The 27,117-nt window shown below is 46.7% G+C and overlaps 2 protein-coding genes across 2 annotated transcripts in view; both read left to right on the top strand.

Moving 5' to 3' along the window:
- The window catches only part of ZFYVE27 (zinc finger FYVE-type containing 27), a 102,458-nt gene extending 85,407 nt beyond the window's left edge, over positions 1 to 17,051 (top strand). Inside the window, exon 12 of the mRNA XM_081549525.1 lies at positions 16,757 to 17,051. Coding sequence (XP_081405651.1) covers positions 16,757 to 16,986 — 230 coding nt within the window. The 3' untranslated portion in view covers positions 16,987 to 17,051. The remainder of the gene's footprint in view (positions 1 to 16,756) is intronic.
- GOLGA7B (golgin A7 family member B) lies at positions 17,051 to 26,992 on the top strand. Its single transcript, XM_081573618.1, has 4 exons — positions 17,051 to 17,062; positions 24,972 to 25,097; positions 26,609 to 26,761; positions 26,849 to 26,992. The coding sequence occupies exons 1-4, from the start codon at positions 17,051 to 17,053 to the stop codon at positions 26,990 to 26,992; spliced, it is 435 nt and encodes a 144-aa protein (XP_081429744.1).
- Positions 26,993 to 27,117: the final 125 nt, after the last annotated feature.

Below are 27,117 nucleotides of genomic sequence, written 5' to 3'. Positions count from 1 at the left end.
CAAGCTCACCTTGCTTCTTTGGAAAGATGTTTCCTCCAGGCCTTCCTGTCTCTTCAACAGGAGCCATGGAACTGCAGGCTTCTAACTGACAGGCTCATTCTCTCTGCAGGCTTTCCTGCTTATTTTAAAACACAGCCCCCTCCACTTGCTCTGGGGCTCCCTCTCTGCCAGGAAACTCAGTGAGCTTGGGGGTGGGTAGATGGCTCATTTCAGAGGAATTTCCCTGGTTCCCCAAGCAGCCTAGTGCCTGGGAGCCCAGGAGCCTGTGTGGCCTGATTTAGATCCTGAGAGCAGGGCTCCAGCTGCAGCCCTCCCATTCAGCTGGAACCACATTTGGAGGCTTCTGCAAACCTTCCGCCCTTGTGCATTTCCCTTTCTTCTAGACTGCTGGACTGAGTCCAAGCCTGGGAGGAAGGTACCGTGGTCACTCTGTCACTCCACTGGGCTCGGCTCCTTTCCTTCAGGAACACCGGCTGGAGCCACCCCGTGGGTCTCTAGGACCCCTCCCCTTCCTACGGCCTATGTCCCATTTGCTCATGGCCTGTTGGAACGGCTGACATTTCCGTTTTATCATATTATCATGTCTCCTCTGAGACTTTGGGGAGATATGACGCTTTAATTCCCAGTGTGGCTAATGGAATCGCAGGCTGGCAGGGGCGGGATCCTGGAATAGGCTGGCTTTTAGTCTCTGAATTCCCACTAGGGGAGTGGAGACTCTGGAAAGAGGACAGACGGGTTGGAATCTGGACTGTTCATTAGCTGTGTCACCTTGGGCAAGTTTCTGGCCAATCAGGAAAATGGCTGCAGTAGAGGTACCACCTTCTCGTCGGGCAGCTGTGAGGACTGAGCCAGTTGATGTACAGAGGGCTGAATGAGGCCTCAACAATGGGAGGCTGCTGCTGCTACAGGATGCTGGCTCCGTGTTTCTCCTGCAGAGTGCTGAGCCTCCGGCAGTGCCCAGCCATCCTGGGCCTGTCTGAAGCACTGTGGGAGCCAGTTGGTCCCCTGGAACCTGTCCTGGGCATGAGGTGAGGGCTTCCCCAAGGTGAGGGCTCCCCCCCTCCCCATCCCCCTGGGACCTGAATTCTATCCTGCTATGGATCTGGATGCAGAACTGGGGTCATGAGGGCGGAGGGGAACACTTCTGCCTGGTCCTTCCAGCTTTCTCTTTCTGCCCAACCACAGGGCCCCTGAGGAGGTACCCCTGAGGGAATCCCTGCTCTAAGTATTGGGAAGATTCTTCTGACAGTGACTTCAATTTCACAGAAATGTCTGAAGGATTCCAATTTCCTGCTGGGTTGTATGTAAAATGACTCTAATGAGGGAGAAAAATCTAGGCATATTCAGGAGAATTTACATATCTCAGGTGTCAGGCCTAGGCGAGCCCTTAGGGTCATGAGGCCCACCCTTCTCTTTTAAATGATGAAGAGCCTGAGGTCCAGAGAAAGACTCTGAGCTGTCAGAAGTCAAGCAGTGGTAAGACATGGAGCTGGGACTCAAAGCTGGGCTTCCTGACTCCTCATCCAATGCTCTCTCCACTGGACCCCACCAGCCAGGACACTGGGGCTGGAATCCAGTCTCCGACCACAGAGCCTGCGCAAGTAACCACAACTCCACACTGCCATCAGATGGCCTCTTCCCCTCTGACACCTGGCCCCAGCCTTCTATGATGAGGCTGTCATGCTTGCAGAGGCTCCTGGGCTTGGCTTAAGATGGACTTAGGCTGTTCGGATGGCACCCCATGCCTTTCATTGAGAAAATACTGCCCAACTGCAGAGCTTTCACTGGGAGGAAAGGGTTCCTACCACTGAGCCTAAAATCCCCAGGGATTCCTTTGATTCCATTTCACATAACCACACTCTCTCATGTTACCAGCATCCCTTCTTCTCTCCCTCCTAGGGCTTCACACCCTTAGAGTCTCACATGCAGTGATCCTGTTCCGCTTAGTTTGGTGAAGCCCGGAAAGTGGGTCTTTTCATGTTGTAATTAGTCCATTTCCTCTGTTCCTGCAGTGTTTCAGATATTTCATCTCTGAACGTCTTCCAGTTTCAGCATATCTTTCCGGAATGGTGGATGCCAAGAACCCAAGGCCACAATTGGGAAAGATTTCATTAGAAACAGATAGAGGAAGGGAGGGTCCCCACGGGGCAGAATTGTGCCCAGGCTGCCAGTAACCCAGCCATCTGGAAGGTCCTCCCTCCTTCCTTCCTGGAAACTCAGGGCTGCCCAGGTACCAGTCTGAAGGCAGAGGGGATTCCCCAAATGCCCTCCTGGGCACAGAGGACAGACAGAGCCATCCACGTGAATCTGTCTCCATGTCTTCTCTCATGGCCTCCTTTCATCACCCTGGTCCAGCTTTTTATTCATTCAATAAGCATTTATTAAGTCCCTGCCACATACCAGGCCTAGGGCTAGGCACTGAGAATAGTATGGTAAATAAGAAGCACATCGTCCCTACCCTCGGGGAACCCATTTTCTAGGGCTCAGGAGTAATAGTAAACAAGCAAAGCAATACAGATGTGAACAGGTGAAGTGCAAGGAGGCCAAGCACAGAGTCCAGGGGAGGAGAGTACGAGGGGCCATCTGGAGTGGGTGGCCTAGGAGGGCCTCTGAGCAGTGTCATTAAAGCTGAGACCCAAAGGTGGGAAGGACCCTCCTAGGGAAAGATGTGAGAAGGTGTTTCTGGGAGAGGGGACAGGATGTGCAAAGCTCCATAAAGAAAGACCTAGCTGAGAGGAGGGATGGATGAATGGTCCGTGTAGTGTGCGCTAAGGTTGGAGGTGGCCCAGATCTGGAGGGGTTTGTTCATTATCGCAAGTGTCTGGCTTTCTCACGGATTCCCTGTGTGTCCTGAGCATGTAACTTATCTTAGTTAAACCTCTGTTCCTCTTGGTTGGGATGGATCTAGTAACTCCCCTGTACAAGCCTCTCGGAGGCTTCAGTGAGGTCCACGGAAAACCCCAGGGCCTAGCACAGGGCCGGCCCTCCACATGGGGAGCAATTCTTATTCCTATTTTCTCCCCTAGTTCCTCAAGGAAAAACATTTCAACCCCTTGACTCTTTTCCCATTCAACCCCTGTCCTCAATTCCTTCTCTTCTGAAATGTGGGGCTTTCCCCATTCCAGCTGACACTCAGACACAACCAGTCAGACTTGAGTGGTAACAAACACAGTTGTCTGAGCTCTGCGTGTTCTAAACGGTAATGTGGTGGGAAGGACTTCTGCCCTCACTGTGGGCTGGCATGAATGCCTTCATTTCCCCCTCATTCTCTCTTCTTTCTCATCTTTAGATTGTTTTAATTAGTCAGCAGGTACAAAAAGAATATTTCTGGAGTATGTGTAAAGTATAAAGAATAAGGGGCTTCCCAGGAGGTGTGAGGGGTAAAGAACTCGCCTGCCAGTGCAGGAGACATAAGAGATGCGTGTTCGACCCCTGGTTGGAGAAGATTCCCCTGGAGAAGGAAATGACAACCCCCTCCAGTATTCTTGCCTGGAGAATCCCATGGACAGAGGAGCCTGGCGGGTTACGGTCCATAGGGTCGCAAAGAGTCAGGCACGACTGAGGTGAGTTAGCATGCACGCATAAAGAATGAGAGCACAGTGAATGCCACTTGCTTTAAGAAGAAGAATGCTGCCTTCCCATATGGAATCTGTGTGCAGCTCCCTTCTTTTCCCTGGAGCTAACCCGCCTTCTGGAATTTTGTGTATATATATTTTTTCTTTTCTCTTCTTAATAGTTTTCAGCTTATGTTTATAAACCTAAGTAATGTTTTAGTTTTTGCATGTTTTGAAACTTTATATAAATGGAACGACACTGTGTGTATTCTTCTGCCATGTGCCTTTTTAATTCCACACTATTTTTCTAAAATTCGTGCATGCTGTTACTACTAGATAGTATTCCATTGTAGGAACACATCATGACTTGATTATTCATTTTCTGGCCTAAAGATAGTTGGGTTGTTTTCAGGTGCTTTTTTTTTTTTAATTTCATAACCAGGGCTGTTATAAATGCTCCTGTTCATAACTGAATACACACCCACAAGGTATAAATCTAGGAGTGGGTTTGCTGGAATTATATGGGATCACGCTAAATTATTTTCCAATTAGATAGAACATAATATAGAAATGTTCTCGTTACTCCACAGCTATTCTGCCTGCTTCATAATCGTTGTAATTTTCGCTCATCTAGAGTGTAGGATCTCTTTGTGTTCCTTCTTCATTTTCTGGTGTCTTTACCAATGCAGCTATGTTGGCTTTCCTCTTCAGAATCTGTTTCTATGCCCACCTGTATTCTTCTTGCCTATAGCAGAGGACATGAGCTTTCTCCTCTCTCGAACCTGGTCCTTTTCTCTCTCCTTTATGATCCCACTCCTTCTGGCTTTCCTCTTATCTTCAGCATCCCTCTATTTATGATTTCCAGATTTTAAAAATTAGTGGTGTGGCAGACGTGTTGGTCACAGACCCAAGTTCCTCATGATTTTCTACCTCTTCTTCCAGCCTCCCTTGTCCTATAGAGTCTGAAAATGCCAGAAACTTTCCTGGCTTCCCTTGCAGCTAGAAATGGCTATGTGACTCAGTCTGGCCAGTGAGACATAAGGGGACTTCTGGTAGGAGACTTATAGGAAATATTTTTTGAACATTTATTTCTCTGGGAAAAGGAAGTAGGCTCTCTCCCTTCTTTCTTGCCATGGATGTTTATATATAAGAACATGATGTTTGGGGCTGAGGCAGCCATCTTGCAACTAGAAGGCAATAAGTCTGAGGATGAGAAACCAGTGTGCTTAGGATGTTGTTGAGACAGGATGGACAAAGCCTGGGTTCTTAGGGACTTTGCTGAACCTCTGAGCTAATCCTGGTGCTCCCACCCTCCAAACTTCTTGTTATGTTAATTTTTTTTGAGCAAATTATGTTAGTAAAATCATCTTTTTGCAGCCCAAACATTCTGACTGACAGGGTTGCCTTTGTATGGATTTCTTCTCTTGCTTTCCTTTTTCTATTTTGTTGACTAACTTCTTTTGTGCCCCTCCAGATTACACTCTGAAGATTCAGGAGTCTAATTCCTGACATTCCAGTTGCTCTTGAACTTCCTATAATACTTGACAATGTTCTTCTATCCTCTGGAGAACTTTACCTCCTTGGGCTTCTGTGATGCTTCAGAGTCTGGGGTCTCCGTCTGCCTTCCTCTCTTTCTTTTTTTGTTGGAGGCCCCACTGGGGGATTCCTGCCTTCCTTCTCTTCTTCTTGCACTGATTCCTCACCATGAACTGCCCTTGCTGAACACCTGCTACATATTAGGAGCCAAACTTGGCTCTTTCCAGTGGTCATTTTATTTATTGCTTAGTTGTTATTATCCCCACTTCACATATATGGAACCTAGGCTTTGAGAGGTTAATTAACTTGCCCAAGGCTATCCAGGGTAGTTCAGCTGGTAAAGAATCCACCTGCAATGCAGGAGACCCTGGTTCGATTCCTGAAGGGATAGGCTACTCACTCCAGTATTTTTGGGCTTCCCTGGTGGCTCAGACAGTAAAGAATCCACCTGCGATGAAAGAGACCTAGGTTCGATCCTTGGGTTGGTAAGATCTGGAGGAGGGCATGGCAACCCACTCCAGCATTCTTGCCTGCAGATCCACATGGACTGAGATGCCTGGAGGGCCAAAATCCATGGGGTTGCAAAGAGTCGGACACGACTGAACGACTAAGCACAAGGCTATCCAGTTAGTAGATGACATTATCTTCTATTTTAATTGTACCATCTTGCCCAAGGCTAGACAGACAGTCCCTTTTTCATAGCTCTCTGTATCTCCTCTCCCAAGGTAAAGTGATCCATTCTTATGGCATCAACTATACTTTTATAGAGACCTCTTCCTTGGTGGCTCAGATGGTAAAGAATCTGCTGCAATGTGGCAGACCCAGGTTTGATCCCTGGGTCAAGAAGATCCCCTGGAGAAGGGAACAGCAAGCCACTCCAGTACTCTTGCCTGGAGAGTTCCATGGACAGAAGATCCTTGTTGGCTACAGTCCATGGGGTTGCACAGAGTCGACATGGTTGAGTGACTGTAGTCCTATAGGCTTGTACTATCTCCTTTGTCCTAAAAAATCACTGAAGCTTCTCCTATCCTTTACATCTGGCATGTATAGAGTTACCTAATCTGCCTTTGTGAATTTCCGACCATGGCGTATCCCAGCCACGGAGATGGATGGATGTCTTGCATCCTCTTTGTCTCCTCCTCCCTTCCTCATCTCATGTATTCAGCCAGAAGCAGCAGCCAATAATGACTTCATTTAAAATGTTTCTTGAATCTGTCCCTTTGCCCTCATTCCTGGGCAGTGACCCATGCCCACCTGGTCTAGCACAATAGTTTCCTCCCTGCTCTTCCTGCTTCAGCCCCTCCCTTCTCATCTGTCCCCAGGATGCTCCCAGATGACCCGTTCTGGTACATTGCTTTCCTTGTGTCCCTCACTGTTCTGGATCCCTCGTTGAACCCCCACTGCCTCGCTTTCATGGCTCTTCATTGTCTGGCTCCAGTCTTGTTTCTCTGAAGAGTAGTTCAAATCAGCCAGAGTGGTCTGCTCTTTCAGATATACTTTCCCCTTCCTTAACTTCCAGCAGCCCATTTGTCCAACCCTGCCTGATCTCCCCTTCTAAGTGTCAAATGCCGCATCTTTCTGAAATCACCTCTGTCCCTTGGGCCAGGGTAAGACTTCAGTCATCAGACCCTAGGATCTCTCCCTCCCTCTTTTGAGATTTCCCAAAACACTCATTGTCTGACTATGTCCCAGGGCACCTGACGGTTGCTCACTGTGTCATGGTGCCTAAGCTGGGTTTCCCAAAATCAAGACAGTAATGTCCTTTGTGACTGGAACCATGCTTCTCCTTGCTGAGGCTCCAGGTTGGGGAACTGAATGGAGCCATGCCCTTTCTTGTAAGTCAGTCCATCGCCTGCACAAACATTAATTGAGCATCTACTATGTTCTAGGTACTATTCTGAACACTGAGAGTGCATCTGAGGAGACAAGTTCTTGCCCTCAAGGAACTTATGGTCTAATAAGAAAACAGATAAATACATTTTAGAAAGTATGAGCGTTTTGTAGGGCAAGTATAAGGTGCTCATAATAGGGGCACCTTACCTTGAATAAGGGTTTCCCAGGTGGCTCAAGTGGTAAAGAATCCACCTGCCAATGCAGGAGACATTGGTTTGATCCTTGGGTCACGAAGATCCCCTGGAGAAGGAAATGGCACCCCATTCTAGTAGTCTTGGCTGGGAAATCCCATGAACAGAGGAGCTGGCAGACTACAGTCCATAAAGTCACAAAAGAGTCAGAGATGACTTAGCAACTAAACCACCACCACCACAACTGTGGCTAAAATGCCAGGGAAGGCTTCCCTGAGAGAGTAAATTTTATTTTTTATTTTAGTTTTTACAAGTCTCAAATTTTTATTATTGGGGGTTTCCCAGGTGGTGTAGTTGGTAAAGAATCCTAGAATCAACAAAAACTTACATTTCAATAAATATAATCAGAACAAATAAAATGTAGGGGAAAAGAAAATAAAAAACTGTACTACCTAAGGAAGTAAATTTTAGATTGGGGCCTGAAGAGATTTATCCAGGTGAAGAGGAGGGAAAGAACATTCCAGGCAGAGCACATATGAAGGCTCAGAAGTGACACAGACTGTAGCACATTTGAGGGACTTTTATTTGAAAATAAAAGTCACACATGGCTCTGGTTGACATGGAGAGTGTGAAGGAGACAGGTCGGGGGAAGGGCTGGGAGGGATAAGCAGGGCCACGTGGGTTGGACCCCGGAGAAAACAGGAGCTAGGATGTTGTGGCCTTGGTGAAGAGAGGGTAAGACTTGTTAGGGGAGGAAGCTATAGATACAGGGGGCCATGTCAGGGGGCACGGAAGGAGGACTAGAAGACAAGCAGGCAGGGAATGGTGAACTGGCTGGCAGAACTCGGAAGACCATGGAATTGTTCCAGTCACTGGAACCTGCCCTGTGACCTAGCCAGTGGTTAGGAATTCCGAAAGCTCTGTAGAGTCTACCAGGCCAAGCATGACGTGATAAACGCCATGAGAGAGGTGTGTATAAAGCCCTGTGTTGGAGCAAGGTGGTTCAAGAAAGGCTTCCTGGGTCTGATGGGCTTTGGGACGGGACTCCTAGTGCTGAGTGGGTTGGCTCAGGACAGTATTCTCTCTTTCCTGTTAGCGTTCACTGCTTAACCTGTGATCTAATGGCCTCTGGCTCTGGGGCCCATGGTGACTGTTATTTCTGAAGGAAGCACTCTTTCTATAGCAGGAGCTCTCCTTGGGAAAACTGGGAGGGCAAAGACCACTTCCTCGACGTTTATTTCCTACCTAGGCTCTACCAACCTCAGCAAATAGCTACTTTCTCTCCAATGCAGTTGGATCAACTTGTCCAAACATGCGTAGCCAATAAGTGGGTCTGAATTGAGGTCTTTGTCTACTGTAGCACCTCCCCCACTATCCAGAATAATTTTGTTATCATCTACAAAATAAATTTTCATTTATATTTATTCCTTCCCAAAGAAGAAATCAGATGTAAAATGATTGGTTCTAATACTATCTCACAGAAACTCTGCTTCTTTCTCTTCCCCTTACAGAGAATTTTGTTTAATTAATTCAAATTTGTTGTCAGACATTATCACATATATTTGGGATACATCAGTGAAACAGGAGCCAGGGTAAAGACCCTGCCCAAGCTTACAATTTAGCAGACAAGACAAACAGAAGACATAATGAGTAAGTTACATTGTTTGCTAGCAAAGGTGATGAACGCTACAGAAAAAGAACAAGAAGGGGACCCAAACAGAGAAGTTTTTTATTCTCAGGAGTTATTTAACTTAGTGGGCAAGAGGATAGATAGAATGAGAAGGAAGGGAGAAAAGGAGAAGGGCTTCTGTTTTTTTTCTTGTTTTTAAAAAATATGGATCAATTTTATTTTTTGTAGGTATTCTTTTTTTATTTTGAGGGATAGTGATTTATAATATACTAATTTCAGGCATATAACATAGTGAGTGAGTCAAAAAATTTTAGATTATACCCCATTTAAAATTTTTATGAAATACTGGCTAATTCCTTGTGCTGTACAATATATCTTTGTAGCTTATTTTATTTTTTTACAAGAAGACAATTTTTTTTATTGCAGTCTAGTTGATTAATAATATAGTTTCAGGTGAACAACATAGTGATTCAAAATTTGTATAGATTACATTCCACTTATATTTATTATAAAATATTGCCTATATTCCTTCCTTGTGCTGTACAATATATCCTTGCAGCTTTCTTATTTTATACATAGTAGTTTGTATAGAAAAACTCTTAATCCTGTTTATTAATTATGCCCTTACCCCTTTCCTCTCCCCATTGGTAATCACTGCTTTGTTCTCCATATCTGTAAGTTGATTTCTGTTTGGTATATTCAGTCATTTTAGTTTTTAGGTTCTGCCTATAGATGATAACACACAATATTTGTCTTTCTCTGTCTGACTTATTTCACTAAGCATAGTACCCTCTAGTTCTAGCCATGGCAAAACTTCATTCTTTTTTATGGCTGAGCAGTATTCCTTTTCCATTGTGTATATAAGCCACATCTTCTTTATCCATTCATCTGTTGATAGGCACTTAGGTTGCTTCCATATCTTGGCTCTTATAAATAATGCTGCTATGAACATTGAGGTGCATGTATACTTTCAAATTAACGTTTTGTTTTCTTCAGGTGTATACCCAGGAGTGGGATTGCTGAATTATACAGTAGTTCTATTTTTAGTCTTTTGTAGAATCTCCATACAGCTTTACATAGTGGCTGCAGGACAAGGCTTCTGTTTTTCATGATAAACCCTTGTCCCTGGCTGGAATTTTAAACTAACTACACGTGTATTACTTTGATAAAAATAAAAGTTAAATTCAAATAGTGCTGTAATTATATTGGTATGTGAGGGTGGCAGGGTGAGTTAAGTTCTCTGTTGCCACAGTGGAAAACAGGAAAAAGGTTTCTAAAGTTAATAAAACAAGAAATAGAACTACAGGCATATCATTTAGCAATGTAAAGAAAACTTCTTAAAAATCAGAATTTAAAGCAGAAACAGCTAAAGAGTGAAAAGTCATTTCTTGTAAGTGATGGAAGGGGAGAAATGACTTGAAGGTAGGAACGTGTAGGATACAGTAGGTACGGGACTCTTGCCTTTTATTATACTCCTCTCTGTATGTTTGGATTTTTAAAATCATAGGCATGTGTTACTTTTATGATTAAAAAAAACCTCATATTCTACTGAGTCTGCAGAGGGGTGTGTTGGGGGCTTTTGTAGGGAGTGAGAGGGTGGGAAAGTAGGTAAGTTTTACCCCCATTCATGCAAATGCACTTTCTTTTATTTGTTTTATGTCTCTGACTTTTATTCAAGGTTTCTTTTGAACAAAGGTTTCTGCCAGTGAAATTGGATTGAACTCCTTTTGGCTCTCATGATTGATGATGCTTTATAAGCACCCATTACCCTTTATGCTCATGCCTGTTTACTTCTTTAAAGAACTTCCATCACTTAGAAGCCTTGCAGTCTTCCCCCCAGTTGGCTATGGTTGGAAGTAATTGGTGAATTTGTTGCCAGTTTGGAGGTGAGGCCCTGCAGTCAGTCCTTCTCCAGAGTGCTTCTGGAACCATTCTCAGGACGGGGGTTCTTTGGGAATTCTGCCGGGCTTCTAGCATGGTGGCTGTCATCACAACAGGAATGTACTGTAGCTAAGAATCCCAGTATTGGCAGTTTCTCTTAGGGTAGCTGTGAATTCTTATGGAAACTTGCCTCCCATTCCACTTCCTGTAAAAGAAAAAGGAAGAGAGAAAAAGACAGAGAGAGACATGGAGAGAGACTATGAATGAAGAAAAAGTGGCAACCTCCCATTCACTTAGTCACCTCCTAGTGACTCCACTTCCAGACATGTGTCACGGTCTGCCTGCTCTGGTACTATTTTTAGAGCAAGTCCCTTTCATTCACGTTTCCAGGGCCTTTGCAATCATCCCTGATGCTGCCTGGCAGCTGCTTTCCTGAGCTTGAAGTTCCAGAGGTTCTGTGTTTCTAGGAATCTTTCATGTCTTCATGCCTTTTCACACAGTGTTCCTTCATCCACTGTCCAGGGATATGATGGTAATCCTTGAAGTCCAAGTCCAAATGCCATGTAGTTGGTAAAACTTTTTCTGGACCTCAGTTTCTAAAGAAACTGTCTCTGCCTTAATACTTATCATGGAGACTGGCCATCACTTGATTAGAGTTTGGTGTCCTTGCGGGGTTGAAAACATCCCATGGTCATCTTTATGTCTGGTATACAGTGAGTTTTTTTTTTTTTTAGCATCTGTTCAGTGATTAAATAAAGCATGCTGGCTATTCTTTTCCATGCTTTAGGAAAACTTGCTTGGCCTGGAAGAAACGTTACTGTGGGAGGATCTTTAGCAAGCATCTCCATAAATCTTTTCCTGTTGTCTTCTTGAAAGACCAGATTTGAAAGAGTAGGTGGCATCAAGAGATAGCCTCCTATACTTGGAGGAATTTTGTCTGGGGAAGAAAATTGTTGCCACCTATTTACACATCAGAGAACAGAGGCTCAGAGAGACTGAGACTTGCTGGTGATCATACAGTGAACAGCAGAAGCCGGAGGTTGAAACCCATGTCATCTGACTCCAGGGACATGGTTTCCTACCACACACTTCCTTGTAGTCTCCACAGTGTGCTCTGAGATGACACCATTTAAGACTTTACAGACCACAATTTCCCCTCAAAACTGCATGCAGTTGTCTTCTTTCCAGACCCAAGTGCTGAGAATCTCTATCTCCCCCCCTGCTTTTTCTTCCTTGCCCTGAGATTAGCTTCCTCTTTCTCTGTCTCTAATGCAATCTGCAGGACTTCGTCTCCCTCTCATCTCTTTCCAGGTAGCATGATTTCCAAATTTTTCCGCTGGTTTCTTTTTCTGGCTGTGGTCCTTTTGGGGGAGACTTTCCAATGAAGCCGAAGATTAGAGGCTGATAACACTGAATTAGTTAGTGGATCTCCTTTGATGTTATTTTGTGGGCAAACTCATTAATTTATGACAAAAAACATCAAAGAGCTAGGCTCTTGCATAGGGGCTGGTTTGTCCCAAGGCAGCTGGGTAATAATGATCAGTCAGATTAAATCTCGGCGTCTTCTCCGTCCCCCAGAGTTAAAGTCCAAGTGACTGGAGTGTGGGAAGATCCCATTCTGTAGAATTCCATTGCAGCCTCGAGTCAGTACTATAGGAAGCTCTCCTCACTCTGAAAGTGGATCTCTCTCCATAGCTTCCACTTTGATGCCTCTAAGCCTGAGGTCTGTCAAGACTGTGATAACAACCCTGGAGGCAATGTAGTAATAAAAGGCTGAGGCTGTTACTGTCTTTTTCTAGTCAGAGGAGCTGGATATTAGAAGGGATCATTCATCCTTGCGTGGATGAGTTCAAAGTTCTGTACAGAGTCCTAGTCCTGTAATTTCACTGGTAAGGAGAACTCTCCTTGGGCTCTACAGGAAAGTGCCAGCACTGTGCTTGACACACAGCAAACTCTTCATACATAATGGTTGAATGTACTTGTTTAGAAATGTGGTGCACGCGGGTCTCGGCTAGTTGAAGAGGAATCAGGTGTAGAGCTCAGGTCTTAACTCGCACCACAAAACCTCCTAGTCTACTTATACTGGTGGCCCTGTGCTGCTTCCATTGTATTTGTGGTGGGAAATTGTCTGTGCTCCTTTCCAAAGCCACCCCCTCCATGTTTGCCCATTCTCTGCTGACCTCTTAAGGGCTTGCTTCTGCTATGAACCCTCTTCTTTCAGAGCCATCAGTGTTTCCTCTCTGGTAGATTATTCCTGTCAGCAAACCCCAGACTCTAATGTCTCCCATCTTAGAAGAACCTTCTTTGCTCCTTCTTCTCCCTCAAGCCACCATGCTACTTGTCACTCTCCTTTATAGCAAAATGACTAAAGGAGTTGTCTACACTCCCAGTATCTCTACTTCCTTTCCTCCATTCTGACTCTCAAATCCATTTTAAATCAGAATCTCATCTCCATGCTCCACTAAAACAGCCCTTATCAAGATTACCAGTGATCTTCTTGCTGCCAGGTCCAATGGTTATTTCTCAGTCTTCATGTTATTCTAATGTTATTCTATATGTGAGCACCACTCAACGCAGCTGGTAAGACTCTGTTACCAGGTTTCTTGCTTGGCTCCAGGATACCACTCTCTCTCAGGTCTCCTTCTATTTCACTGGCCACTCTTCTCAGAATCCTTTTGTCCTCCCAACCTGTGAGTAATAAAGTACCAGGACTGGTTCTTAATTTTTTTCTAGTTTTACCCTTTTCCTAGATAATTTCATCTAGACCCATGGTTTTAAATACCATTCACATACTGATGACTCCTGAAGTTTTTATTTCCAACCCTCTACCTCTTCCCTGAATGCCAATTGCGTACTTTACTAAGATGTATAACATGCATATCAAACTTCAAACCTAAACCAAGGGGACTTCCCTGTTGGGTCCAGTGGTTAAGAGTCCACCTTGCAAGGCAGGAGAGGTGAGTTCAGTCCCTGGTCAGGGAACTGGGATCCGACATGCTACAGAGCATCTAAGCCAGTGTGCCACAACTAGGCAATCCATGCACCACAACGAAAGGTCTCAGGTTACACAGTGAAGATCCCTCAAGCTGCAGCTAAGACCTAATGCAGCCAAATAATAAATATTAAAAATACCCTGAATCAACTAAACACATCCAAACTCTGTATTCCCCATCCTTGCTCAACCCTTAGTCTTCCTCCCTTAGTAAGTAACAAGTCCTTTGTTTCAGTGGCTGAGACTTCAAAACTTGGAATCATCTTTAACTTCTTTCATGTTGCAACCTCAATCTATCCACAGGTCCTTTCAGCATTACCTCCAAGTTATAAATATCTAGAGTCTGGCCACTTCTCACCACCTCCACTGTTACTTCCCTAATCTCAGCCACCACCATATTTTGCCTGGATAACTCTAACAGCCTCCTAATTGGCCTCATTGCTTCTGTTCTTGCATCTCTGCCAACCCTAACATCTAGAGCAATCTATTAAAAACTGCAATTAGATAATACCACGCCTCTACTCTAAATCTTTAAGGATTGCCATCCCACTTTCTGAATGGAATCCAAAATCCTCATGAGGGCCGATAAGTCATGTAAAACCTGGCTCCTGCTCCCTTTCTGGTTTCAGCTTCTGTCTCTCTTTCCCTTGCCCCCTCCAGTCTAGCTACACTGGTCTCCCTGCTATTTGAACCTGCCAAGCCCACTCCTGCCTCGGAGCCCTCGTCCTCTGTCCTCTAAGCTTTGTCAATTTTCTCAGTTAACTGCATGCTAAATTCTCTCACTTCCTTCAGGCCTCTGCCCAAACTTCACCTTAACAAAAAACTTCCCCAATTTTTTCTAAAATACCCTCTACCCCCATCTCTCCTTCATTACCATGCGTTACTTTTCTTCCTATTGGTGATTACAACTTGAGATATTTCATACTCTTTGCTAATCCATTATCAATCATTTTCCTATTAATATAAGTTCAATAAGAACAAAATCTTTGTGCATTTAGTCATCCCTGTTTCCCAGTCTCCTAGAAAAATGCCTGGTACATAGTAGATGTTCAAAAAATATACATAGAATGCACTCATCCAGGTGTGTTATCTTCAAGTGAAGAGAGTGGTTTTCAGATGGTTGTCTAATTCATATGATCAAAACCAAGTGTGAGGAACTGGGAGAGGTATACATGGAGATCATCAGATGTGCATTTGTTTATTACCAGAGACCACCATGGGATTCACAGATATTTTCAGGTTGTTGTTCGACGCCAAATCACTTGCAAAGCTATAGGTGAAATGAAACATCTGCCTTTAATTTCTTTGGCATGTCCTTATCCTTGGGGACTCAGTGTGTTTATCTGTGAAACAGGCAGTTGGAGATGTGGTCACTGTTTTGCTAATTTATAGGCTACAGGATGCTGGAAGGAGACAGCTAGGGGGTTCAACCATATGAGCCCTGGAGCTTGACTGCCTGTGTTTGAATCTTGCCTCTGTTCCTCACAGGCCATGTGACCTGCAGTAACTTACTCAGTTTCTTCATTTGTAAAGTGGAAATAATAAAAGGCATTTAATTCAAAGAATAATTATGAGGATTATATAAGATAATGTAGAATATAGAATATGTAGAATATGGTCTGGCACATCATAAGTGCTCAACAAATGTTAGCTATTAAACATGAGATGCTCTGGGGGGTTATTGCTATTAATGTCTTTTAGGGGCAATAAGCTATCCTAGACTATTAGATGATATGGAACTTTTTAAAGTGTGATAATAATATTGTGATTAGGTAGGAGAATGCCCTTATTTTTAGGAGATACATGGTGAAGTACTTAAGAATAAACCCTCACTTATTTCTAATAATCTAGCCAATTATATCTCTATGTTTCTGTATCTATCAAGCAAATGTGACAAAATGCTAACAATTGGTGAAGCTAGGTGGATAGTACAGTTTATTGTACTAACCTTTCAAAGTTTCTGTATGTTTGAAAATTTTAAAATAAAAGGTTGGGGAAAAAGAAAGAACCCTCGAAATAGTCTAGGGACGTTCAATACTCATTTTACAGAAAGCAGACCAGATGTGAAGTCTTTGCTTAAGGTCATATTGCCTGAGCCAGGGCCCAGGTCTCCTGGCTAATTGTGTGTGTTAACCCTCAGGCAACTGTGAGCTGCAGAGGAATATTCCCAGCTTCCTCTCAGAGACCAAGGAGGGTATATGGGTGTATAAAAGGGCACCTGTGTTGGTGCTTCCTTTTTGTTTATTATGCAAATAGATAGGTCATCTGGTTGGAAGGTGTGATGTTGAAAAATGTGAAAGAGGCGCCAGAGCCAGACCTGCCATCCTTAAAGAGTGGGCATACCAGTTTGGCACCATCTGCTTGTGGTTTTTAAGTGGTGGTGATGGTGCGTGTGTGTAAACTCTGGGATTTCAGAGGAGAGAGGGAAGACTAAGGGTTGGGGTCAGGGCCAGGAAAAGCAGCAAGGAGAGACTGGCTTCAGTCTGGAGCTCCTTGAAAGAAGGGACCCCAAGGTATTTCTGGGGATAAAACAAAGGCACATATTTAAAGAAAGGAAACGATTATCTGTGGTCTGCAGCATCCTCCTCTAGTTGATAGGGTTCATGGCAGTGAAAAGGACAGAGGGGAGAGGGAGGAATGTACATGCAAGCCTCGAGAGGGGGCCACAGAGAAGAAACATAAGAGAAAAAAGAGAAAAACAAAAACAAAAGAGGCAGCCTGGGCCATGGTGGGGGAGGGGTTGGGAAGAGGGGTGTGGGAACAGTAAAGACACCCGCACCTGGGGGCCCGCGAGCGAGTCGAGGACCGTCAGCCTTGGCAGGCTGGAATGTCTTGCCCCAGAACGGTCCTACCTCTCTTTCCTCCGAGTCTGGAAGCCCCGGGAGGCCTCGGTAGCGAGCGCAGAGATCCTGGCGCTCTTATTAGGGGGAAGGACAGGCAGGAGAGGCGGGGCCTCCGGGCCGGGCGGGAGCGGAGCCTCTGGCCGCGGGCGGGGCTCCTCTCCGGCGGGCGGGCGCCGGAGTCTGGGGGCCTCCGCTTCCCCTTACCGATCTGCGGAGGCGCCTGGCCCCTCCTCCCCCCTCCCCGCCGCCCCCACGCCCGCCGCCGCTGTCAAAGATAACCCGGCCGTTGCCTGCAGGAGCAACGGCAACTGGCGATCGGGGCCTGAAGAGCCTCGGGTGCGGCCTCGCCTCTCCGGCCCGGCGCCCTTATCAGTACCGCGGACAGCACAGTGACCGTCTTCAGGACCCAGGCGCCCGCCGGCCCACCAGCCCACAGGCTCTCGGGTCCGCGGCGTCCGCATCAGCACCGCGGACAGCGCCCGGGCCCCGGTCTCGTCGCCGCCAGCCCACCTGCTCCCGGAGTTAGCAGCGCCAACATCCCTCCTCGACGGGCCCCGCAGCGGGCTCGGAGCGATCAGCGCCCCCGGAACATGGCCACTGAGGTAGGGGGCGAGCACCGGCCCGCAGGCTGTGCCTGACTGCTGTGGGAAGAGATCGCTTCTAGGGGTGGGAAAGGGTGGAGTGGGGTTGGATGAGGGGGCTGGGGTAGGATGGGATGGGGTGGTTTCCCCGATCAGGTCCGGAGGGAGGGCGTAGTGGGGAAGTGGAGTGGCAGGGTCGAAAAAAGGGGCTCCTCATTGGAGCTCATTTGACCCCTGGCATGTCAATCTTCCTCATCTGAGTCCCGAAGCTGTCTGCACCACTTGTTGGCACTAGTGCCAGGGTTGCTCCGGGGCTTCAGCTGGGGTTTCCCCTTCTCACGGATTGCAAGTCCTGAAACCACTTCCCTAGAGGGTTGGAGAGGAGCCTGAGCCTGTTTTAGGGGAGGGAAGGCGGCTGCCTGCTGTTGCTATGCGATGCAGCCATCTAGCTTCTGATCCCAAAAGTCTGGCAGAGAGATGACAGACCTACCTTCACATCCGCATTTCCTCCACGGAGGCGGGGCGTGGGGGACAGGAGGGGACAAAGAATCCTCAGGTCAAACCCCCAAATAGTTGGTTTTAATGATCTGCCTGCACTAGTTCAATTTTGCATATGACACTTTTCTCGCTTCTTCACCCCTTTTGAGTTCCCTGTACCGGAAGACCACATTTCTCTTGTGTCTGGTGGGAGGAGCTGCCTTCTTCAGGGTGTGCCTATAGGTGTGTCACCTTCAAGGGGCTTGAAAGCTGAACCAAGGACCTATTGACTGAGGGCAGGATCTGTGTCTAGTGCTTAAGAGATTAGGAATTACCTTCTCTACCCCCTCATTTTGCAAGGGAAATGGAGCTCTTTATATTCCCACTTTACAAGTAGTAGAGCTAATACATGAAGAAGAGGATCTATTTAATAGTCACAGCATGTCAGCACCAGAGCTGGAAGTTTCCTCTTTGAATTTGGGAGTGGAACCCAGGATACCGGATTTCCCCCGTTCTGACGTTGACTTTTTTGGTGGTGTTTCCCCATTTCCAGCCCAGCTGGAACACAAGCCCGGGGGACAACAAAGGCTTTTGAATGATGATAGGCAGTGCCTCTGGGCATCCTGCTGATCATTGTGACATCAGTGCCAAGTGTTGCTGTTGTTATTCTTCTGTTGTCGCCACCACGGAATTAGGTGCAGTTGCTTGACATCACTCAGCTTTCTGACAAGGCACAGGGTTAAGTAGGAGAGCTCGTCACCCAGGACCCAGTGAGGGGCAAGCCCTGAGCAGACCCATGGAGCTTAGTTTCTAGGGTGGAGGTATGCAGAGTGCTCAGAGAATGTCAAAGATACTGAGAAGGGGGGGAGGGAACAAAGGAGAGATGGCCAAGGAGCTGGTCACCTTCCAGACAAGGCTGCCAGACTGCAGTAGAGTGGCTGCTGCTGTTGGGCAGAAAGGGGAGAGTTCAGCCACTCAGGCACAGTTGGGCCAGCAGTGTGGGCAGAGAAGGTGTCCACATCTGTGATGAGATCTGACAGATTCCAAGAGGCCCATTTGTCCCAGCAAATCTCCCTCTCCGGTCTGCTATGGTTCACAGATTCCAACCAGCAGGCTTACATCTCTCAGTGGAGGCAGTGTTTTCAGGTGGCTGCTGTTAGCCTGGGAGAGGCTCTGCTCATAACGCTTCTGTGAACATAGCATTTTCTTGTGTAGAAAGTGCTATCACATTCATGATCTCCTTTGAGCTTTAGAGCAACGCTGTGAAGTGGGCGAGGGTGGTGTCATTATCCCCAATTAACAGATGAGACAATTGAGGCTCAGAAGCTTGCCTAATCCCTGTGAAGGAGCCAAGGAAAGCATCATTATCCCATTTTACAGATGATGCAACTGGAGTGCTGAGACTTATCCAACAAAATATGGCTTAAAAAGTGGCAGAGCCAGGAGAAGAACTTGAGCCTTCTGTGTCCATGGCTAGTGATTTGTTTGTTGCATCCAGTGTATTCAATTAGTCAGCTGTGTTGCCCAGTAGACAGAAGAGGACTAGGGGTCTTTTGATGGTGAAGGATGCAAAGGAGTTCAGGAAGGGCTGGAGTGTGGGGACTCAGGTACCCTGAATGGCCTGGCTGGTTTAGCTTGAGGGCAGAGGGATGGAGGAATGTCCAGAAGGGAGAGGGGCTGAGGACAAACATTGCCCATTTCCCAGTTGGGCCTTGGGTATACTCTGATGGCAGCACTGAGGGAGGAAGCCTTAGTTCTGCCAAGGCACAGGACGTTCACATTATCTGGGCTGCAGAGTGAGTCATTTTCCCCAGGCTGTTTTTACTGTTAGAACTGAGTTAAGATTACCAGGAAAAACCTGTTGGGAGAAAAAGAACCTCATGCCAAGCTCCTAGGGCCATTCCCTTAGGATTCTGAATGGGAAGTCCTCAGTTCTAGTGGAGGATGTTTTGAGAAGAGAAGGGAGAGAAAGGGAGGGAGGAAGGGAGGAGGAGGAAGGGGGAGAGGGATGAAGAGGAAAGAAGAAACAAAAGGAGAGAATTGAGAAAGATTGGATATCCTTGGATCCCTGGATGGAAGGCATGGAGAGTGGGTGTTTTCTACTCCCTAATTTCTGTTTAGGAGTGAACATTAGGGGAGGGGTGTGTGTGAGAACCCCAGAGGAGGGATAAAGCCTCCTGAGCTGTACACTGACCTCATTTAGAAAACTGTAATGAACCCATATCCTTCGTGACAAACCTCTGTGAATGTGTGTCATGGGAGCAGGGTCTGCCCTGGAAACCAGTCCAGATGGCCAAGGACAACTGGGAAATGCCTGGCTTGGAGGAACTTCTCCAAGTGGTGGAGTTTGGCCCCTAAGAGATTTTAAAATGCACCCAAGTAGCATTAGGGGCTTCCCTGGTGGCTCAGTGGTAAAGAATCCACCTGCCAATGCAGGAGATATGGGTTTGATCCCTGGGTTGGGAAGACCCCCTGAAGAAGGAAATGGCGACCCACTCCAGTATTCTTGCTTGGGAAATCCCCATGAACAGAGCAATCTGGTGGGCTACAGTCCATGGGGTTGCTAAGAGTTGGACACAACTTAGAGACTAACCAATAACAACAAAGTAGCATTATCCGAGAAGGGCATTGGAGGTTTGATCTCTGAGGTATGGAATTAACAAGCAGCAGACAATCGGCTGGGGCCCTGGTGCAGTCTGAGAAGGAAGGAGGCCCTGTGCCCAGGTTTCCATCCTGAGGCCCAAACTGCTGCCTGTGATTCACCATCCTCACTCCTCCTCCACACCCCAGCCAGGGAGCATGGTGTTGGCTCATCATCTGAGTCTTCTGATTCTTGAGCTGAGTCTCAATGTGTCCTCGGGAATTAGCTGGTTTTTAATGAGGATGAAGATGCGGGCCAGATGGGGCTTCCGCCTGGGAGTGCTCGCCTGCACTGCAGTGCTTGCTCCTTTGCTCCCTGGAGTCCTCCAAGTCGACTCCATCAGGAGTACAGACCCTAAATGTGAGACCGGGGGTACCTACTCTCCTGGAAGCCTCCTCTTCCTGTCACACTATAGTTCGAAAATTGGCGCCCGAAGATCTTGCTGCTGATTTTCTTTCTTCTTCATGCCTCTTGGTCCTGTCTTTACTCAGGTGCCAGCAGCTGGGGGATGGTGATGAGAGAGAGGGGAGAGTTCAGGAAGGTGAAAGGCACATGAGAAGGCCGCATTTCTACATCATTTAGGAAACCCCAGGAGTGCTGCCCGGGGTGGAGAGCATCGTGGATGTATGGATCTTGACTGAAAACTCCTGTCAGCTTTCTGAAAGCTAAGTAGCTGGCAAGTGGCTTGGGCTCTGGCTCTAGCTCTGGTCCAAGAGGCCCTTCCCTGGGATTTTAGTTCAGAGGTCCTAGGCTGGCAGTTTTAGGAATGAATCTAGTTTACAGATGTGCCTTATTTGGTCTGCTCAGTGCTTATAAATTTAAAAAATTCATTGGAAACATTTAAAAATCTGGATATCTGATATTAAGGAAATCTGAATTTATGGGTTCTCTTAAAAAATCAGAATTGTGGCAACCTGGGCACATATTCTCACATGGCAATGATCAGCTGCTTTCTTGAGACAGCACATGAGTTCTCTAATTAGTCACAGTCCCCAATACTTTGGCTACCTGATGTGAAGAGCCGACTCATTAGAAAACCCTGATGCTGGGAAAGATTGAAAGCAGGAGGAGAAGGGGATGACACAGGACGGGATGGTTGAATGGCATCACTGACTCAATGGACATGAGTTTGAGCAAGCTCCAGGAGATGGTGAAGGACAGGGAAGCCTGGCATGCTGCAGTCCATGGGGTCACAAAGAGTCGGACAAGACTGAGCAACTGAACAACTACCTGACTCACTTACGTGCTTAGTCCCTGAAAACATTTGTGCTCATAATCCCTGATAAGGCCTTTAGAATGTCAGAGCTGGCAGGGGCTTTAGTGATTATGTAGTACCAACTTCTTAGTTTCAAGTTGAAGAAACGGAAGCCCAGAGAAGGGAAGACTTTCCCAGAATCGTGTGGCCAGGACAGGCAGGCCAGTTTCCTGATCCTTGGTCAGTGGGTTATCTACCCACCAGGGCTTTATGGCACTTCACAACCAAGCCACCATGGATGGAAAGACAGGAGACCCTGCCTTACCTTAGATCCTACTCTTCACTAGATGCAAATGATTTTGTGATATGTGTGCTCTAAGTAGATCTGGGAAACTAGGGCTCTGGCATATAAGGTGTGTCTGATACCATCTTCTAGTAACTCCTCAAGACTCCACAAGCACTCTCCAGGTAGGGAAGAAGATCCCTAGTCACCCAGAGCCAGAATAGTGTTCTCAGGCTCAGGATATCGTTGGGTTTGGAAAGGGTATTGACCTCTCCTGCTCTGGCTACTTGAGCACCTATGGATAAATGCCAAAAAGAAATGGGACTGTATTATGCCAGGTAGTGCCCTAAAATCTTAAACGCTGTAATAAAAGAGGTTTGTTTCTTGCTCAGGTCTGTGTTCCTGATCAGTTGGTGGTTCTCTTCCAAGCAGTGATTCAGGGACCCAGGTTCTCTTCAGCTTATGGGTCCGCTATCTCCAACACATGGCTCCCTTGGTTGCTGTGGACAGGGAAAGATCACTGAGGAGCGGTTGTCTTTATAAGCCAAGCCTATACATGACATTCATCATTCCCACTCACATTCTATTCAGTCATATGGCCACACTTAACTGAAAAAGAGGCTGGGAACTAATCTAGCTGTGTGCCTAAGAGGAAGGAGTGTCTAGAGTCAACAGCTCACCAGTCACTAGAGACATACACACCTTCATGGTAGCACACGGTGCATTTGGGCACAGACAAAGGGGGATTTTGGAAGGGAGGAAGCTGAGCCCATTTCAGAATGACTGAAGCACTGTTCTTTCCCTTTCTTTCTATTCTCACCATCATTTTTCTTAAATTAGACCCACTTTAGTTTTCCCCTGAACTACTACAAAGACAGCCATCCCTCTAACTGGCCCCCTACCCCAGTCATGCCTGCTTCAGTGCACCACTCACAAAGCTGCCAGAATGACCCTCCTGGGGCCAGGGGACTCCATCTTCAAGGTTGACAGGCTCATGTAGTTGGTTTAGAAGGGTGGAGGAAAGTCACAGGCCCTCCTTTTCTTTTGAAAACACAACCATGTGAAATCTTAACTGAACAGAGAAGATGTACTCATGAACTTATTTATCTTACCAAAGCATTCTTTATTTTTCAAAGTTATCATAGGATCCTGGTAAAAGTCAAGGGACTCTCTCAATTGAAACCTCAATTAGGGGAATCAAGGACTATTAAGACTGTAGGAACACTTGTACATTATTTCATCTGATCACAATACTTTGGGATCACACTCTTAAATAGAGCAAAATTCACTTGGATTTAGGAAAATCTCATTTGCAGTCTCAGCTTTTGCACCATCCCAGGCCCTGGATCTGCTCCTACTACCACAGACAACCTTTTTCTTGTTACTTATCCTTCCCCCAGTTCTTAAGCAAGTGTGAGTATCTTCTATCAGAAATCATCCCCTCCAGTAGAAACTTGTCAAGCCCTTTGTGATCTACCCCTTGCCTCCTCTATACTCTCTTTATCTACTGCTTTTATCTAATCTGCAAACCAGTCCATTCTTGCTGAAATCTGCCTCCAGTCATTGCAGCAGAACTTGTTCTCTGCTGTCTCACTTTGCATGGGCTTCTCCCTCTGGGTTGCCTTTTCTTCCCTCCTCCACCCCCCTCCCCACCCATTACTACTGGTAGCTCCTTTATGACTCCACACAGACCTCAGGAAGCCTTTTCTGAGCAAGCATTTCTGGGTAAGATGCTACTTCTCTGTAGCATTTGTCACAGTCTGATTCATTATATATTTACTTGTCTTCCTCCCTGGAGCTCACGACTGTCTTTTGCTCAGCATCCCCAGAGCCTGGCAATAGTAGGGACTCAATAAATGAAAGCCGAGTGACTGAATGGATTCACCTTAATTACACAGGATGAACTGGCTGTGTTCAGTCTGCCTTTGGGGCTTGGGCTCCACGTAGTTCTAATGTCTGACATATTTCACCCACTGGGTTGCTTGTCTCAAATGTGGGTGATGGAGGCTAGAAGTGCAAAATAGAGGCTTTATTCTGTGGAACTGAGCCCACTCCCCCCAGACTCTACAGTCTGTGTCAATGACAAGTCCTCAGGTGTGGACAAGGGACCAAAGTCACTCTACTCCTTCCTACCTGGGCAAGAGATTTCTTCAGTTTCTGGCCTTGGCCCACTTTATCCACCGATTTCTCTGAGGGAATTTTGGTGTTTGTGGGCCCCGTTCATTCCTGTGATGAGAAGTGCTGGACATGGAAATGATCTGTGGTGTCTCTGACCTGGGTCATAACTTGACCTGAACCCCAATCTCCCTCTGAGTTCCTGGGCACATCCTGTCTTCCTCTGTCCCATGTGGTCCCCTTCCCCAGTAAAGTGCTGTCAGCCCCACTTGAGGCATCAGTCTTATTCAGCGCTGGGGTCTCCAAGCCAAGGCCTGACAAATTGTGAATGTTTGAAACTTGCTGAATGAGTGAAAGAGTGAAAGGCCCTACCATGGTCATGTGTGCATGCATGTGTATGTGTGTATGAAAGAGAGTGACCAAGAGAGAAGAGGATCTGGGCGAGCCACCAGGAAATGTTTTCCTTTCATTACAATTTGTTCCTGGCTCTGTTGGTGGTTACAGAACTGTTATAGCCACGCGTTCCGGGAAACAAGCTCACTCAGAAGGACGATGCAGATAGTGAAGTGCAGTTTATTACACCGGCGGGCCCAAGGCAGAGTATCCTCTTAGCCAAGGACCCCGACCAGCATTTGTGAAAATCTTTTATACCCCATGTGTAAGTGTCTGAACCCACCACCCAACTTCCTTGTGACTTACATAAACAAAGGAAAGGTAAATACAATCACAATAACTCCATCATTCATGTGTTGTGTGTTCAAACAGTCAATAATCAATAAGCCTGAGGTTACAGATAAGAATTTATGACCTGTCCAGAGGGGGTCTTATCCTTCTATTGTCATTTCCACAGGCACTAAGCACAGAGTTCAGAGTCCATTAGAGAGGTGGCCAAGCATAATCAGCACGAACAGGCCTAAGATGGAGTCCAGGCCCTTTGAATTCCTTCTTCAGAACCTCTCCTTTTGGCTCAACTTTGGCCCTGCTTCAGGCTTTTTCAGGATGTTTCTGGGATAGCTGGAGGCATCCTCTGGGGTAATCTTGACAGGCCTGCTTCCCATGGCCTTCCTTGAACACTTGTAGGGTGGACAACTTGTCCGGGTTTCCTGAAAACTTTCCTGATTTTAGCTATGAAAGGCCCACACTCTAATAAACCACTCAGCCTTGGACAAACCTAGAAGGAAGACCACCTTGAGCTCATGTCTCCTGATCGATTTCCAAGGTCCACAATCTGCAGGAGCTCCGGCGAAGTGCCTCGCTGGCCACCAAGGTCTTTATCCAGAGAGACTACAGTGATGGGACCATCTGCCAGTTCCAGACCAAGTTCCCCCCAGAGTTGGACAGTCGGGTAAGGATGTCTTTCCCTAAACTTAGGACACAGACCATGATGGAACTGAGGGGCTTATTAGAATATTTTTTTCTAGGATAAAAATAGTATAGGAAACAACTTGCTCAGCCACTTCATGTGGAAGAACTAAAGCATTTTGCCTCATTGTCACCTCCTAGAAAGTTAGAGCTGAAGAAAAAAAAAGTCAGAGATTTTCTAGTTCGGTGGTTCTCAAATTTCAGAGAATCGCCTAGGGAGCTTGTCAAACAAATGCGAATTCCTGAGTCTTATTGAATAATATCAGGTGTCATCAGAGATGCTGACTCAGCTGCAGGATTAGGTTCAGGAATCTCTTTTTAGAAGCACTTCTCAACTCCAGCTGTGCACTAGAATTTCCTGGGGAGCTTAAGAGAATACTGATGCTCAGACCACACCCAAGATCAATCAAATCAGAGTGTCTGGGGCTGGCGCCCAGGCATCAGCATTGCTTTAAATTTCCCCAGATGGTTCCAGTGTGCAGCTGGGCTGAGGATCTTAATTTTTAATGAGAAAGCCCCAGGCGATATGGCTTCGGGTGATTTATGGATCCCACTTTGAGAATCTCTGATCTCCTAGTGTAGTGCTTCTTATGATTGGCTACCCGTTAGAACCACCTGGGAGCTTTTGAAAATAATTCCGGGTGTCAACTTGGGTAGACTAGGACAGTGGTGGTCTTTCCTGCTCTGACCCACCCTCCCCCTTCCCAGATCGTTTGAATCAGAATCTCTTGGAGGCAAGACCTGGGTGTGCCTACATTTTAAAAGCTCCTCAGGTGATTTTAGTGTGCAACAGAATTGAGAACCACTAAGCCCTTGAACCAAAACTGTGGCCTCTGCACAGGCAACATCCTGTCTCCTGGAAACAGCATCTCAGGCTCCACCCTGGATCTGCTGACTCATAATCTGCATTTTAAGATCCCGAGGTTATTCATACATGCATTAAAGTTGGAGAAGCATTGCGCTAGTTCATCCTCTCCTTTAAGAGAGGAAGCTCAGGGCCAGGAAGAGGAAGTGATGTACCAAACTGACTGAGTGCCAGAAGGGCCTTGACGTCTGACTCTGCTTTTTCACAGGACTCTTGTTTCCTTATGGACACAGTTGCATCCATAGTGGATATAGACAGAACTGTTGATCAGAGTCCTGGCAGGGAGAGCATAGAGACCTGATCCACTGCAGAAAATGTTCACCTCTTGGATTTCATGAGAGTTTTCTGTTTTCAAGGGAGGACAAATCGTCACTTTCATTTCCATTTTATAGATGTGGAAACTGAGGCTAGAGTAGTTAAATCATTAGCTCAAGGTCACGCAGTTAGTTGATAGCCAAGTCTGGACTCGACCCCCAGTCTCCTGACTTCCTGTCAAGTGCTTCATGGGCACCTACCTCTCTGGTCTTGCCTGTGTGCCCCCAACCCCTACATTGGTGAGGCCCCACCACGGAAACCACACTCCAGAGAGGCTGACCTGGCTCCGGCTCCCTGTCTCTTTCTCCCTCCAGATTGAGCGGCAGCTCTTTGAGGAGACTGTGAAGACCCTCAACAGCTTCTATGCGGAGGCCGAGAAGATTGGGGGCAGCTCTTACCTCGAGGGCTGCCTGGCCTGTGCCACGGCCTACTTCATCTTCCTCTGCATGGAGACCCACTATGAGAAGGTGGCTCCTCCCCCATGGCCCCACATTCCCTCCCCCATGGGGCTCTGGTGCTTCAGCCTCAGCCTCAACGGGCCCCTCTCCTTGCAGGTTCTCAAGAAGATCTCCCGCTACATCCAGGAGCAGAACGAGAAGGTCTTTGCCCCCCGAGGACTCCTGCTCACAGACCCTGTGGAGCGTGGGATGAGAGTTGTATCCTTTCTGGCTGTTCCATTTGAAGGCACCCAGCTGTAGCCAGTGGGAGCCCCGGGGAGGCAGCCAGGAAGCTGGACCAACCTAGGGGACTCTGTTCAGGGATTTCTTAGGGTGCCCTATATCCCTGGTCATCGACCTCCCTCTCCCACCATAAGTTAGTGCTA

This window comes from Giraffa tippelskirchi, chromosome 2 (genome assembly GCF_054371585.1).
Source record: "Giraffa tippelskirchi isolate mGirTip1 chromosome 2, T2T-mGirTip1v1.2.pri, whole genome shotgun sequence".
Lineage (NCBI taxonomy): Eukaryota > Metazoa > Chordata > Mammalia > Artiodactyla > Giraffidae > Giraffa > Giraffa tippelskirchi.
This window is presented reverse-complemented; position numbering and strand designations above follow the sequence as displayed.